Source organism: Mesoplodon mirus, assembly GCF_964341445.2.
Source record: "Mesoplodon mirus genome assembly, chromosome: 9".
Taxonomy (NCBI): Eukaryota; Metazoa; Chordata; class Mammalia; order Artiodactyla; family Ziphiidae; genus Mesoplodon; species Mesoplodon mirus.
Genome location: NC_138985.1, coordinates 103,834,731 through 103,845,531, shown reverse-complemented (window position 1 = coordinate 103,845,531; position 10,801 = coordinate 103,834,731). Strand labels below are relative to the sequence as shown.

At 47.7% G+C, this 10,801-nt stretch overlaps 1 protein-coding gene and 1 pseudogene across 2 annotated transcripts; both read left to right on the top strand.

The window, feature by feature from the left end:
• The first annotated feature begins 328 nt into the window (after positions 1 to 328).
• Positions 329 to 2,645, top strand: LOC309810112 (MSL complex subunit 3-like; annotated as a pseudogene). The gene is made up of 3 exons: positions 329 to 694; positions 893 to 1,363; positions 1,668 to 2,645. The product of its transcript is annotated as an MSL complex subunit 3-like (transcript).
• An 855-nt stretch (positions 2,646 to 3,500) lies between these two features.
• Positions 3,501 to 7,937, top strand: OR6V1 (olfactory receptor family 6 subfamily V member 1; the record flags this gene model as incomplete). The annotated part of the gene is given in 4 exon segments (XM_082632263.1): positions 3,501 to 3,520; positions 7,008 to 7,721; positions 7,723 to 7,872; positions 7,874 to 7,937. Coding segments are annotated over 4 exon segments (948 nt in total).
• Between the last annotated feature and the right edge of the window lie 2,864 nt (positions 7,938 to 10,801).

Here is a 10,801-nt window from a genome sequence, read left to right as displayed (position 1 = left end):
GTCTAAGGTGACACCTGGCCTGGTTTGATGGGGCACTGCATTATCTCCCGACTGAAGTTGAGTTTGCCTGGGTCACAGGGATGCAGGACTCCTGGGCCTGAGAGAGGTTTTGTTCTGTAGCAAGGGCTTCTACAGAGCCGACACCGAGGAAACTCTGGTCTACAGAAGACCCCGATGCAGAGAAAAGTTGATTGTACATTCAACTTAAACTTCTATGTTAATTTGGCAGTATCGTAAACAAAAACTTGAAATGTAAAATGACTCAACAAGTCCCCCACCGCGCGTGCTCTGCCCACCCCAGAGCCTCGCCCTCCATCGCGATGAGCACATGAGTGGGAGCAAGGGCATGAAATTTAAATTCCACTCAGGGGAGGGAGTGCTGTGCCTCAAGCCCGACCCCACCAAGGCGCGAGTGCTGGACGGATGCCAAGATTGTCGATGTTATTGTTGGGAAAGACGAAAAAGGCAGAAAGATCCCAGAATATCTGATCCATTTTAATGGTTGGAACAGAAGCTGGGATAGATGGGCAGCTGAAGATCATGTCCTTCGTGACACCGATGAAACTCAGAGATTACAGCTTAAATTGGCAAGAAAAGCTGTAGCTCGCCTGAGAAGCACGGGAAGAAAGAGGAAGCTCTGCAGGTTGCCTGGTGTGGACTCTGTCTTAAAAAGCCTCCCTGCTGGGCTTCCCTGGTGGCACAGTGGTTGAGAGTCCGCCTGCCGATGCAGGGGACACGGGTTCGTGCCCCGGTCCGGGAAGATCCCACATGCCGCAGAGCGGCTGGGCCCCTGAGCCATGGCCGCTGAGCCTGCGCGTCCGGAGCCTGTGCTCCGCAACGGGAGAGGCCACAACAGGGAGAGGCCCGTGTACCGCAAAAAAAAAAAAAAAAGCCTCCCTGCTGAAGAAAAAGATGAAAATGTTGAGAACTCAGTCAGCGGTTCTTCTGATGACAATAGTGAAGAAAAAGATGAAGAAATAAGTGAAGAAAGTGATATTGAAGAAAAGACTGAAGTGAAGGAAGATCCAGAGCTGCACGCAAAAAAGGAAATGGAAGAAAGAACAGTAACTATAGAAAATCCCTGAAGTTCTGAAGAAGAAGCTTGAGGACGATGGTTACTATATCAACAGGAGGAAACGGTTAGTGAAACTTCCGTGCCAGACCAACGTCAGAAATATATTTTGGAATCGTACGTGAAGCATTTTGCTATCAATGCAGCCTTTTCCGCCAATGAGAGGCCTCGTCACCATTACGCTATGCCACACGCCAACATGAATGTGCAATATATCTCAGCAGCAAAGAACATTGACCTTTGTAAGGAGATTGTGGATGGATTAAGAATAACCTTTGAGGGGCTTCCCTGGTGGCACAGTGGTTAAGAATCCGCCTGCCAATGCAGGGGACATGGGTTCGAGCCCTGGTCTGGGAAGATCCCACATGCCGCAGAGCAACTAAGCCCGTGCGCCACAACTACTGAGCCCGCGCTCCACAACAAGAGAAGCCACCGCAATGAGAAGCCTGCACACCGCAATGAAGAGTAGCCCCTGCTCGCAGCAACTAGAGAAAGCCCGCGTGCAGCAACGAAGACCCAACACAGCCAGAAATCAATCAATAAAATAAATTAATTAAAAAATATATATTTAACAAAAAAACAGAAAACAAAAAAGAATAACCTTTGATTACACTCTCCCATTGGTTTTGCTCTATCCATATGAACAAGTTCAGTATAAAAAGGTGACTTCGTCCAAATTTTTTCTTCCGATTAAGGAAAGTACCACAAACGCTAATGGGAATGAGGAGGATCTCTCTCCAGGCCCACCTTTGTTGAATCCATCCACACCACAGTCCACAGAGAGTCAGTGAACCACAGGCGAACCGGCCACCCCCAAAAGGTGCAAAGCCGAGCCGGAAGCCTTGCAGTCTCGGAGGCTGTCCACACGCCACTTTGCCAATCGCGACAGGCTGTCTGAGAGCAGCGCCTCGCCTCAGCCCAAGCGCCGGCAGCAGGACACGTCTGCCAGCATGCCCAGGCTGTTCCTGCACCTGGAAGAGAAGACGCCTGTTCGTAGCAGATCATCCTCACCTGTTCCTCTGGCCCCGAGCAAGAAAGGGAGTGCGGTGTTTGCTGGCTTTAAAGGCAGAAGAACTAATGAAATAAATGAGGTCCTCTCCTGGAAACTTGTACCCGACAGTTACCCCCCAGGGGACCAGCCACCTCCACCCTCTTACACTTATGGGACACAACACTTGCTGCGATTGTTTGTGAAACTTCCAGAAATCCTTGGAAAGATGTCCTTTTCTGAGAAGAATCTGAAGCCTTTGATCTGAAGCACTTGGATCTCTTTCTGAGGTTTTTAGCAGAATACCATGATGACTTTTCCCCAGAGTCTGCCTGTGTTGCCGCCTGTGAGGCGCACGACAGCACGAAGAACCCCAGGGCGATTTATGAAGGCTTTGGTGGTTCTGGAAGAACAGCTTCTCTGTCTAGCTTTGCGCTCTCGGTTCCCAGTAAAGAACTAGGGAGTTGGTGGGCCTTCCTTACAGGCAGAGCCAATGCGACAGCCCCCTTGGGGCGGGTGTGGCAGAGGCGGGCCCATTTGTTTGAGCTGCTTACCTACCGTAGTTATTTCTGTTAAGGATTACTTCCTAGGTGCCTGAACGGCCTCCAGCATCTGACCCTTGCCACGGTACCTGCCATCTGTGATGGCGGGAAAAGAGCAGTTGTGTTCACAGTGAAATGTTCACCCATGTGTGTGTGGGTCGGGCTGTTTCAGTAGACGGAGTTACTTGTTAGCAATAACCACATTGTTTAGTTATTTGTTAGCATTAAACAAAATTGTTTTGCAAACCGTTTTCATTCTTGTGATGACACTGAGCAATAAACATTAGTTTTGCTTGGAAACCGGAGAGTAGTCCCAGAATATTTTAGAGGGGGTTGATATTGATGGCAAAAGAAAATTTGCAGCTGTACATTTGCTTGTTACAGTTCCTTTCCTTTAAAACCTTATTTTTGGTGATTTAAATAAAGCATTGCCTGAATGTTAAAAAAAAAAAAATTACTCAACAAGTACAGTGGGTCCTAAAACATACTCCAGGGGGCTTGTCCTGAGCTGTGGGCTCCAGTTTGCTGAATTGGAGTCTGGGGGGGCCGTGGCTCAGAGTCTTGAATGAACATGAAGGGACAGGCATGCATCGTGGACAAGGAGGGGGCACCAGTCATCAACGCTGAGAGGGGATGTGAGACCGTAAACAGGGAGAGGAATATCTAAGGGTGAGAAGTCCAGAAGACAGGAGAGAGGTTGGCAGGAGGAAGGCAAGATGGGTTGGGGTGAGGGTATAAGTAGGAGGTCAGTTTGAAAAGGATGCTGGCTAGTGTGAGGTGGAGTGAAGCCTGCTGCACTGAATGGAATACTCCTGACTCCAGGGTCATCCCTGAATTTACTCTTTCACCTCTGATTTCAGGACTTCAGATGTTTTAGAACGTTGAACCTCCGGAGGCGATGTCATGGAAACCTATCGGGTAAGAAAGATATTGCTTTCTGGGTGGCAGTGATGGTGAATCAAACATAAAATGGGCCCATGCGTTGAATTCCTCATTATGGCTCCTGCATTTATAACACCCACAGAATGTGACACACATCAGTATGGGGCCGGGTAGGGTGAGAGCGCAATCGGAGAAGTGGTAAGTGGAGGGCCAGCAGCCCCCTGAAAGCCTGACTGTCGTGGATTCCCCATGAGTGCCGGGGCACTCAGGGCTGGACCTCTGACTGGTTCCACAGTAATGGCTGAGACCCAAGTTAGGTCCTTTCTTTGAGGAAAGGGACACCCTCCCTGTTTCCTCCCCATCACTGTCTCTTACTCATCACTGATGGTCAACAGCCGATCCTGGGAATTTATTCTTTAGTACATTCCTTTATTTACCATTTATTGAATACTCTCCCTGTTTGCAGACCTAAGCAATAGACTTTGAATCCTGTGTTCAGAGATGGGTATGGCACTGTTTGAAAATTGGGAAGATTTCACGTTTGGCATTTTAATGACTGTAAATGAGTAGGTGTTGGAGTTAGAAGACTCTGGGTTCAAATCCCAGCTGTACATTTATTAACTATATGACTTGAGGTGGAGATCCTTAAACATCTTGAGTCTCGGTTTTTATCACCTGTGATATGGAGAGGGCAACTTTCACAGTCGTTTTGCGGTGTAGGAACCAGTACGTAGTGGGCACTCAGTGAATGAGGTCTAACCATTCACAGCCCCTGATCTACAATGCTGTCATCAAAAATGCTTTGACAACTGAAAGTTCTTTTCTAATTTTGGGTCAAACTAACTAGGTAGTGAAACCTGATCTGAACTTACTGTGAGGCCATTCATTGCCATTATTTATTCTATTTAGTGTACATATTCGTGTATTTTGCTGCAGAAGTAGTAGTGTATTTGATTACAGGGTGTACCCAGACCCTTCTGGGATTGGATTCTGAAACACATCTGGTCTCATCGTATCTTTCTGATAAGAACTTGCCAGGCCATGCTTGCGCCCTTACCAGCTATTAAAGTCTATAATGCACACATTCAAATAATCATGAACGAAAATGTGAGTTTCCATCTGGCAAGACTTTTCTTCTCAGGACTAGGAATGAAAACCCAACAGATGTACTCATTCATTTGTTTAACCAAAATTTACGAAGTCCTTACACTTTGTAAGACATGTTGCCGCAGGGTGTTGTGAGGGCTATAAAGATGAAAAGAGAGGCCTGCCACTGAGAGATGAGGAATCTAGTGTTTGGGATGAGGCTGGCACAAGAAAAATTATCACGCAAGGCGGAACATGCTAACTTCCCTCGTTGAGAATTCCTGGCAGGACAAGTTCACATCTGGATAGAGGATGAAGCTTCATAAAGGAGAGACATTTGAAGTGTGGCTAAGAATCTGCCAGGCAGAGATGGCAGGACAGGGTATTCTGAGCACAGGGAAGAGTAAGGAAAGGGTGTGCGAGCAGAGGGTGGACTTAATATTTGGAGAATAGCGAGTGGTCCAGCTTGGTGGAAGCACAAATCATGCAGTAAGAAGGAGGTGAATGTTAGGCTGGAGGGGTAGATGGGTAGAGCTGTAGAAAGCTGGGATTGCCAGGGAGAGTTTGTGCTTGATTTATAGACAAGGGAGGGAATAGATGTTGTTTAAAAACATTTTTTTTCTGATACTGAAATAATATGTGTTCAAATAAAAAATTTGAAAAACAAGATATATATACATATGAAAACATTTAGATGCCTATAATCCACACCTAGAGATAGCCATTGTTAATATTTGTTTTGTTTTTTTAAACATCTTTATTGGAGTATAATTGCTTTACAATCTTGTGTTAGTTTCTGCTGTATAACAAAGTGAATCAGCTATATGTATACATATATCCCCATATCCCCTCATTGTTAATATTTTAAAATGTGTCCTTGTAGTCTTTTTCTGTATGAAGGTAGATGACGTTGAAAGTAATGTATAAATGAAATACCATCGCCTCAGATTATTAAAAAAAACAGCCTATGGACATAATACTTTAGAAAAATAAATATAACAGCAGTATATGGATAGGTTGGATCCAATACAGAAATGTACAAATACATATATAGAAATGTACAAATAAGAAAGCCATTAAGAATGCTGTTGTGATGATTAAGAGGAAGTGAATCCTTGAGCCTAGTTGGTGGCTATGAAAAAAGAAAGGGGACAGGATGAGAAAAAATATATTTCTAAGGATAACAATTCAAGTGGTTTAGAAGAAAGAAGGAGAACTCAGAAATAACCTCCCAGGGACTTCCCTGGTGGCACAGTGGTTAAGAATCCGTCTGCCAATTCAGGGAACACGGGTTCAACTCCTGGCCCAGGAAGATCCCACGTGCCGCGGAGCCCTAAGCCCATGCGCCACAACTACTGAGCCGGCGTGCCTAGAGCCTGTGCTCTACAACAAGAGAGGCCACTGCAATGAGAAGCTCGCGTACTGCAACGAAGAGTAGCCCCCGCTCGCCACAACTAGAGAAAGCCCGTGCGCAGCAACGAAGACCCAACACAGCCCAAAATAAATAAAATAAATAAATTTAGAAAAACAAAACAACAACAAAAAAAGAAATACCTCCCAGGTTTCAAGCCTGGATAACGGGGGGTTTGGGAGGCCATGAACATGATATTGGCTTTGGGGGAGGAGAGGATTATGTGTGTATTTTTTACACACGTTGAGTATGTGGTAGTGTGAGATGTGGGCTGAGAACAAAAAGGCAGAGTCTCTTTTACATTTTCAAGATTGCTCTCGTTAAGGGAGAAGGTGAGTTTTCTGAAGGAGAGACCAGAGAGAGAAAAGAAGGATGAAAAGAGTTGCGGGGACATTCGTATTTAGAAAACAGTGGAAAGACAAGGAGCTAGAGAAGGAGCCAGCCAAGAAGAACCTCAAGAGTTACTGGACAATTAAGAGTAGCGTGTCTCTACAGTCAGGGGTGGAAGCTATTTCAGAAATGTGTGATTCACAGCGTGAAATGTCACAGAGAAGGCAAGGAGGATGAGGACTGAGCACAAAGGGTGAAAAGAAGTAATGTGTAAGGTACCAGATCCTGAGACATGGAAAGAACTCTGCTAATGGCAGGTGTTATTCTGATTGAAAAGCTATTACATTTGGCAGTTGGGAAGGGTTTACCAGACCCAACCACAAGTCTGACCCAGAGACAGAGCTTAACAAATGTGTTGAATGAAATAATGAATGAGTCGAAGACAGAAGTGTAAGGGTTTAGGCGTGATGGTGACGTGGGAGTAGCCAGTTCCTAAATCTGTCCAGCAGAGCCAGTCAGTTCCTTACACCTTGGGAACTTCTGCCCTTTGGGAATGTGTCTCCGGGACATTGAACTTCACCATGCATACGGGCCAGTCTGCTTGGGAAGCCAGGCCAGCCACCAGGGAGCAAGGTCAAGAGAGTGGCGGGTGGTGATTTCCCGCTAAGACTTCCTGGCTTCTCACACATGGTACAGAGAATGGGCGTCAAGTGCAGTGAGTAACTTCAGCGTCGTCAGGGAGTTTGTGCTTCTGGGATTTTCTCATCTGCATGAGTTCCAGACCCTCCTGTTTACTTTTATCCTATTGACGTATGTGTTGATGGTGCTGGGGAAGCTGGCCATTGTCACCCTGGACTTCCGCCTCCACTCACCCATGTACTGCTTCCTCTGCAACTTCTCCCTCGTGGAGGCGCTGGTCACCTCCACTGTGGTCCCTAGGATGCTGGCCGACTTGCTGTCCGCTCACAGGATCATGTCCCTGGCTGAACGCCCGAGCCAGTCTTTCTTTTACTTCTCCCTGGGCTCCACCAACTTCCTGACCCTCACAGCCACGGCCTTCGATTGCTACGTGGCCATCTGCCGTCCTCTGCACCCCGCGACTATCATGAACGGGCCAGTCTGTGTGAAGCTGGTGGGGGTCTGCTGGGTGGTTGGGTTCCTTTCCATCATCTCCCTGACCCTGCGGAAAACCCAGCTCTGGTTCTGCGGCCGCAACATCGTTGACCGCTGCTTGTGTGACTCTGCCCTGCCACTCAAGCTGTCCTGCTCTGCACGTCGAGCTCGTGGACTTCTTCCTGTCCTTTCCTTGCTCTTCCTGCTGGCCGCCCCGCTGCTCTTCGCGGCCTCGTACATCCTCATTGCGGCTGCAGAGCTGCGCACGCCCTCCTCCTCCGGGCACCAGAGGCCTTTCCACCTGCACCTCCCACCTCACGGTGGTGGTTCTGGGCTACGGCAGCGCCATCTTTATCTACCTGAGGCCAGGCAAGGGCCACTCCACGCAGCTCAACAAGGTGGTGGCCCCATTCCTCCACCTCTTCATCTTCACCTTCCCGAATGAGAAGGTCAGAGGTCCTTGAGGATATGTCCAAAAGGATCCTCCTCAGAGACCCAGCCACCCACAGATGAGAACAAAAAATGAGGACCATCTACTGCAGGTGGCACCAAGGTGCCCAGGCTGGAGCTTCTCAGTCTCCTTCTTTCTAGTCTTTTCTGCTCCCTCACCCCCACAGAAGTCTCTGTTCACTCTCTACAGAGAGCTGATGAGCTCACATTGTCTGAATGTCTCAAAGGCAACGGTCTGTGAGCCAGCGCTAGTTAAGGAGAGGATGATTTCAAGGAAGCTGGGCGTGAAAACAGTGTGATGATGTCAATTAAAAGAGATAATCCAAATCAAGCTCTTAGCACAGGGTCTGGTATGTACTAAGAACTCAGTAAATGTAGCTATTAGTATGAAATGTGCTATTAAAATCTCTCCTCCCTGGTCCTGCTCTGTGGTTTTGTTCGCATTCCTTTATGTTTCTTTGTGTGCAGATTTTTTGGGGGTGTGTTCTTTTCCCAGGAACTGGCTTCAGAGTCTAGGATGGGATTCTGAAAGTGGGAGATTCTTGGAGGAGAGCAGAGAGGCCTGGCATCCTCAAAACAGAAATAACCATGTGCCTTTTGTTGGGACCCCCCTGTGGGATTGCTCCTGGAGTAGAAACAGCGCTCACACCCAGGCTGCCCACTACCCACTCCTGGCCCCCAGACCCCTTACCTTTAAAGAGAAATGACTCTCTGGGGGCCACTTTCTCAATCCCCATATACAGCAAGGTCATGAGGGCCCCATGCCTAGAAAGAAGGGCATGCAATTTATTCTTTTTTTTTTTTTCCTTTTTTTCAATCCTTGCTATGCACTCAGGGAAGGGGGGAAAGCTGGATCATTGACCCCAGACTTGCTACCGTCGTCTTCTCAAGGGCTAGCACTCCGCTTCTCCCACAGAACCTTAGATCCATGGCCCAGAGGGAGGGCCCTCTGAGGTTGGGTTTCCTGGAAGCCGCCTGGCCAGGAGATTGCCAGCAGCCCTGCAGGGTAAGGCAGAGGTGATAGAAGCCTGGTGAGGAAGAAATGGAACAGGATGGGTATTGTGGGTAATGGGCTGTGGGCGGATGAGGGAAGGCGTTCCTTGGAAATCTGGGAATTGTTCAGGAAGTCATGGAAGGAGAGTGTGAGTGGGAATAGCTCTGGTGTCTGATTTCTTATACCAGATTGAATCTGGACTGGGCTGGGATTAGCAAAACAGGACAAAGAGTACATGCAAATTTAGAGCCTCTGACTTCTGGAGCTAGCTCCGCCTACAGGGTGTCTAGAGAGGCCCTGGGTCCTCGTTTGCAGTGGGGACAGTCACAGTGTGGGGACCACCCGACAGACCCAAGCCTGTGAAGAAAGGGGGTGGTGGGAGGGGCAAGCATCCCCCTACAGGGTGTGTGGCCTGGAGGCCCGAGTCCCCTCTTATTGTCTGGAAGCTTGGTCTCCAATTAAGCTTTTTTTTAAAAAAAATAACTACCACGGGACACATTCCCATTTGTGGGCCTCTCCAAAAAAGTGGGCAGATACTTTTGATTCTGCAGTAAAGGCCAGCTGGGAAAACATTTTTTTCATCCTGAGAACTTTCTTTCCTCTAAGTCTCTAGGGACTAATTACTTACCCTCCTTGCAAATTTTGTGAAAAACTGAAAAACGAAATGGGAGGCAATTATCTCCTTCTGATATGCAAACACTTTCCTTCAGCTTTTTCCTTCTCAATCAGCACACAAATCCACTCAGATTTTCCTCCTGAGAGACTCTCTTCTGTGACTCTCATCTCTGCACGTTTCCGCCTAAAAATTTAAAAATAACCAACAGCCTACAGCAGTCTCTTGCCTGTTTTTCTCAGTGTTCCTGTAGGAGTGGGGTCTCTGGCCACATTTGGAGAAGGTATCCCATGCTTTATTCCTCCACAGTGACTGCCCTGTCATAGTTAGCATCTCACAGGCGTGGCATTCTTAAAAAACTTGCCTGTGGTCCCTTGCTACTCAAAGTGTGATCCCTGGAACCACATTGGCATCTCCTGGGAGCTTTTTGGAAATGCAGAATCTGGGCCCCCATCCCAGACCTGCTGAATCCGAATCTGCATTTTTAATAGGACCCCAGGGTGATTCACAATGCACAGTAATATGTGAGAAGTGCTGATCTAGACAATTAGCTGGTGGGGTTTCCAATCAGGGAATTGTATAAAAAGCCCTTGTCCCAATCTCAACAGTGTGAAGGACACTGGAAGAGGGAATTTGAGGGTGTACTTGCTGTTATCGGAGCCATCCTTTCTTAATGACTTTTATCCCAGGTCCTATTTCTGGAGACCGTAACCAGGACTCAGATCCCCAAGATTTTCATCCCAGTTTGACTTTAGACTTCTTGAGTGACTTTAGCCTAATGGTCCAGCTTCCTACTTGCTGTTCGAATCCTGCGTGGACATGACCTGGAGATATTTTGGTTCCACACATCTGTCTGGATGTGACAGGGACCCTCGGTGTATACAGTGTCAAATGAGGCAACTGCATAGACATAATCTGGAAAGTAATTTGAACTTACTTTTCCAGCTTGCTGGAAGGAATATGGGGATCCCAGTTCTAAGACAGAGTGTCTGTACGAAAGTCTCCCTAGGTTTAGAGTCATGATGTAACTAAACCACTGCCTCATGGAATTGCAGGGGAGTGCGTAGGTCATCCAGGCCCACCTCCCCTGAGCTCAGGCATCCCCACGGCAGCACACACAGAGGCCCTGCTGGAACCCAGTCTAGAGATGGAGCCCTCACAGCCGTGAGGCGGTCCCTCTCTTCGCTGCTGTGTGCTAATGTTTAGGATGAAGCCCTTATATCCAGCCTCACTGTGACTCCCTCTAGCATTCACCCACTGCGCAATTTTGGTTCACACAGGCAGACCAGCAAATAAGTGAAGGCAGCTAGATATTCCCCC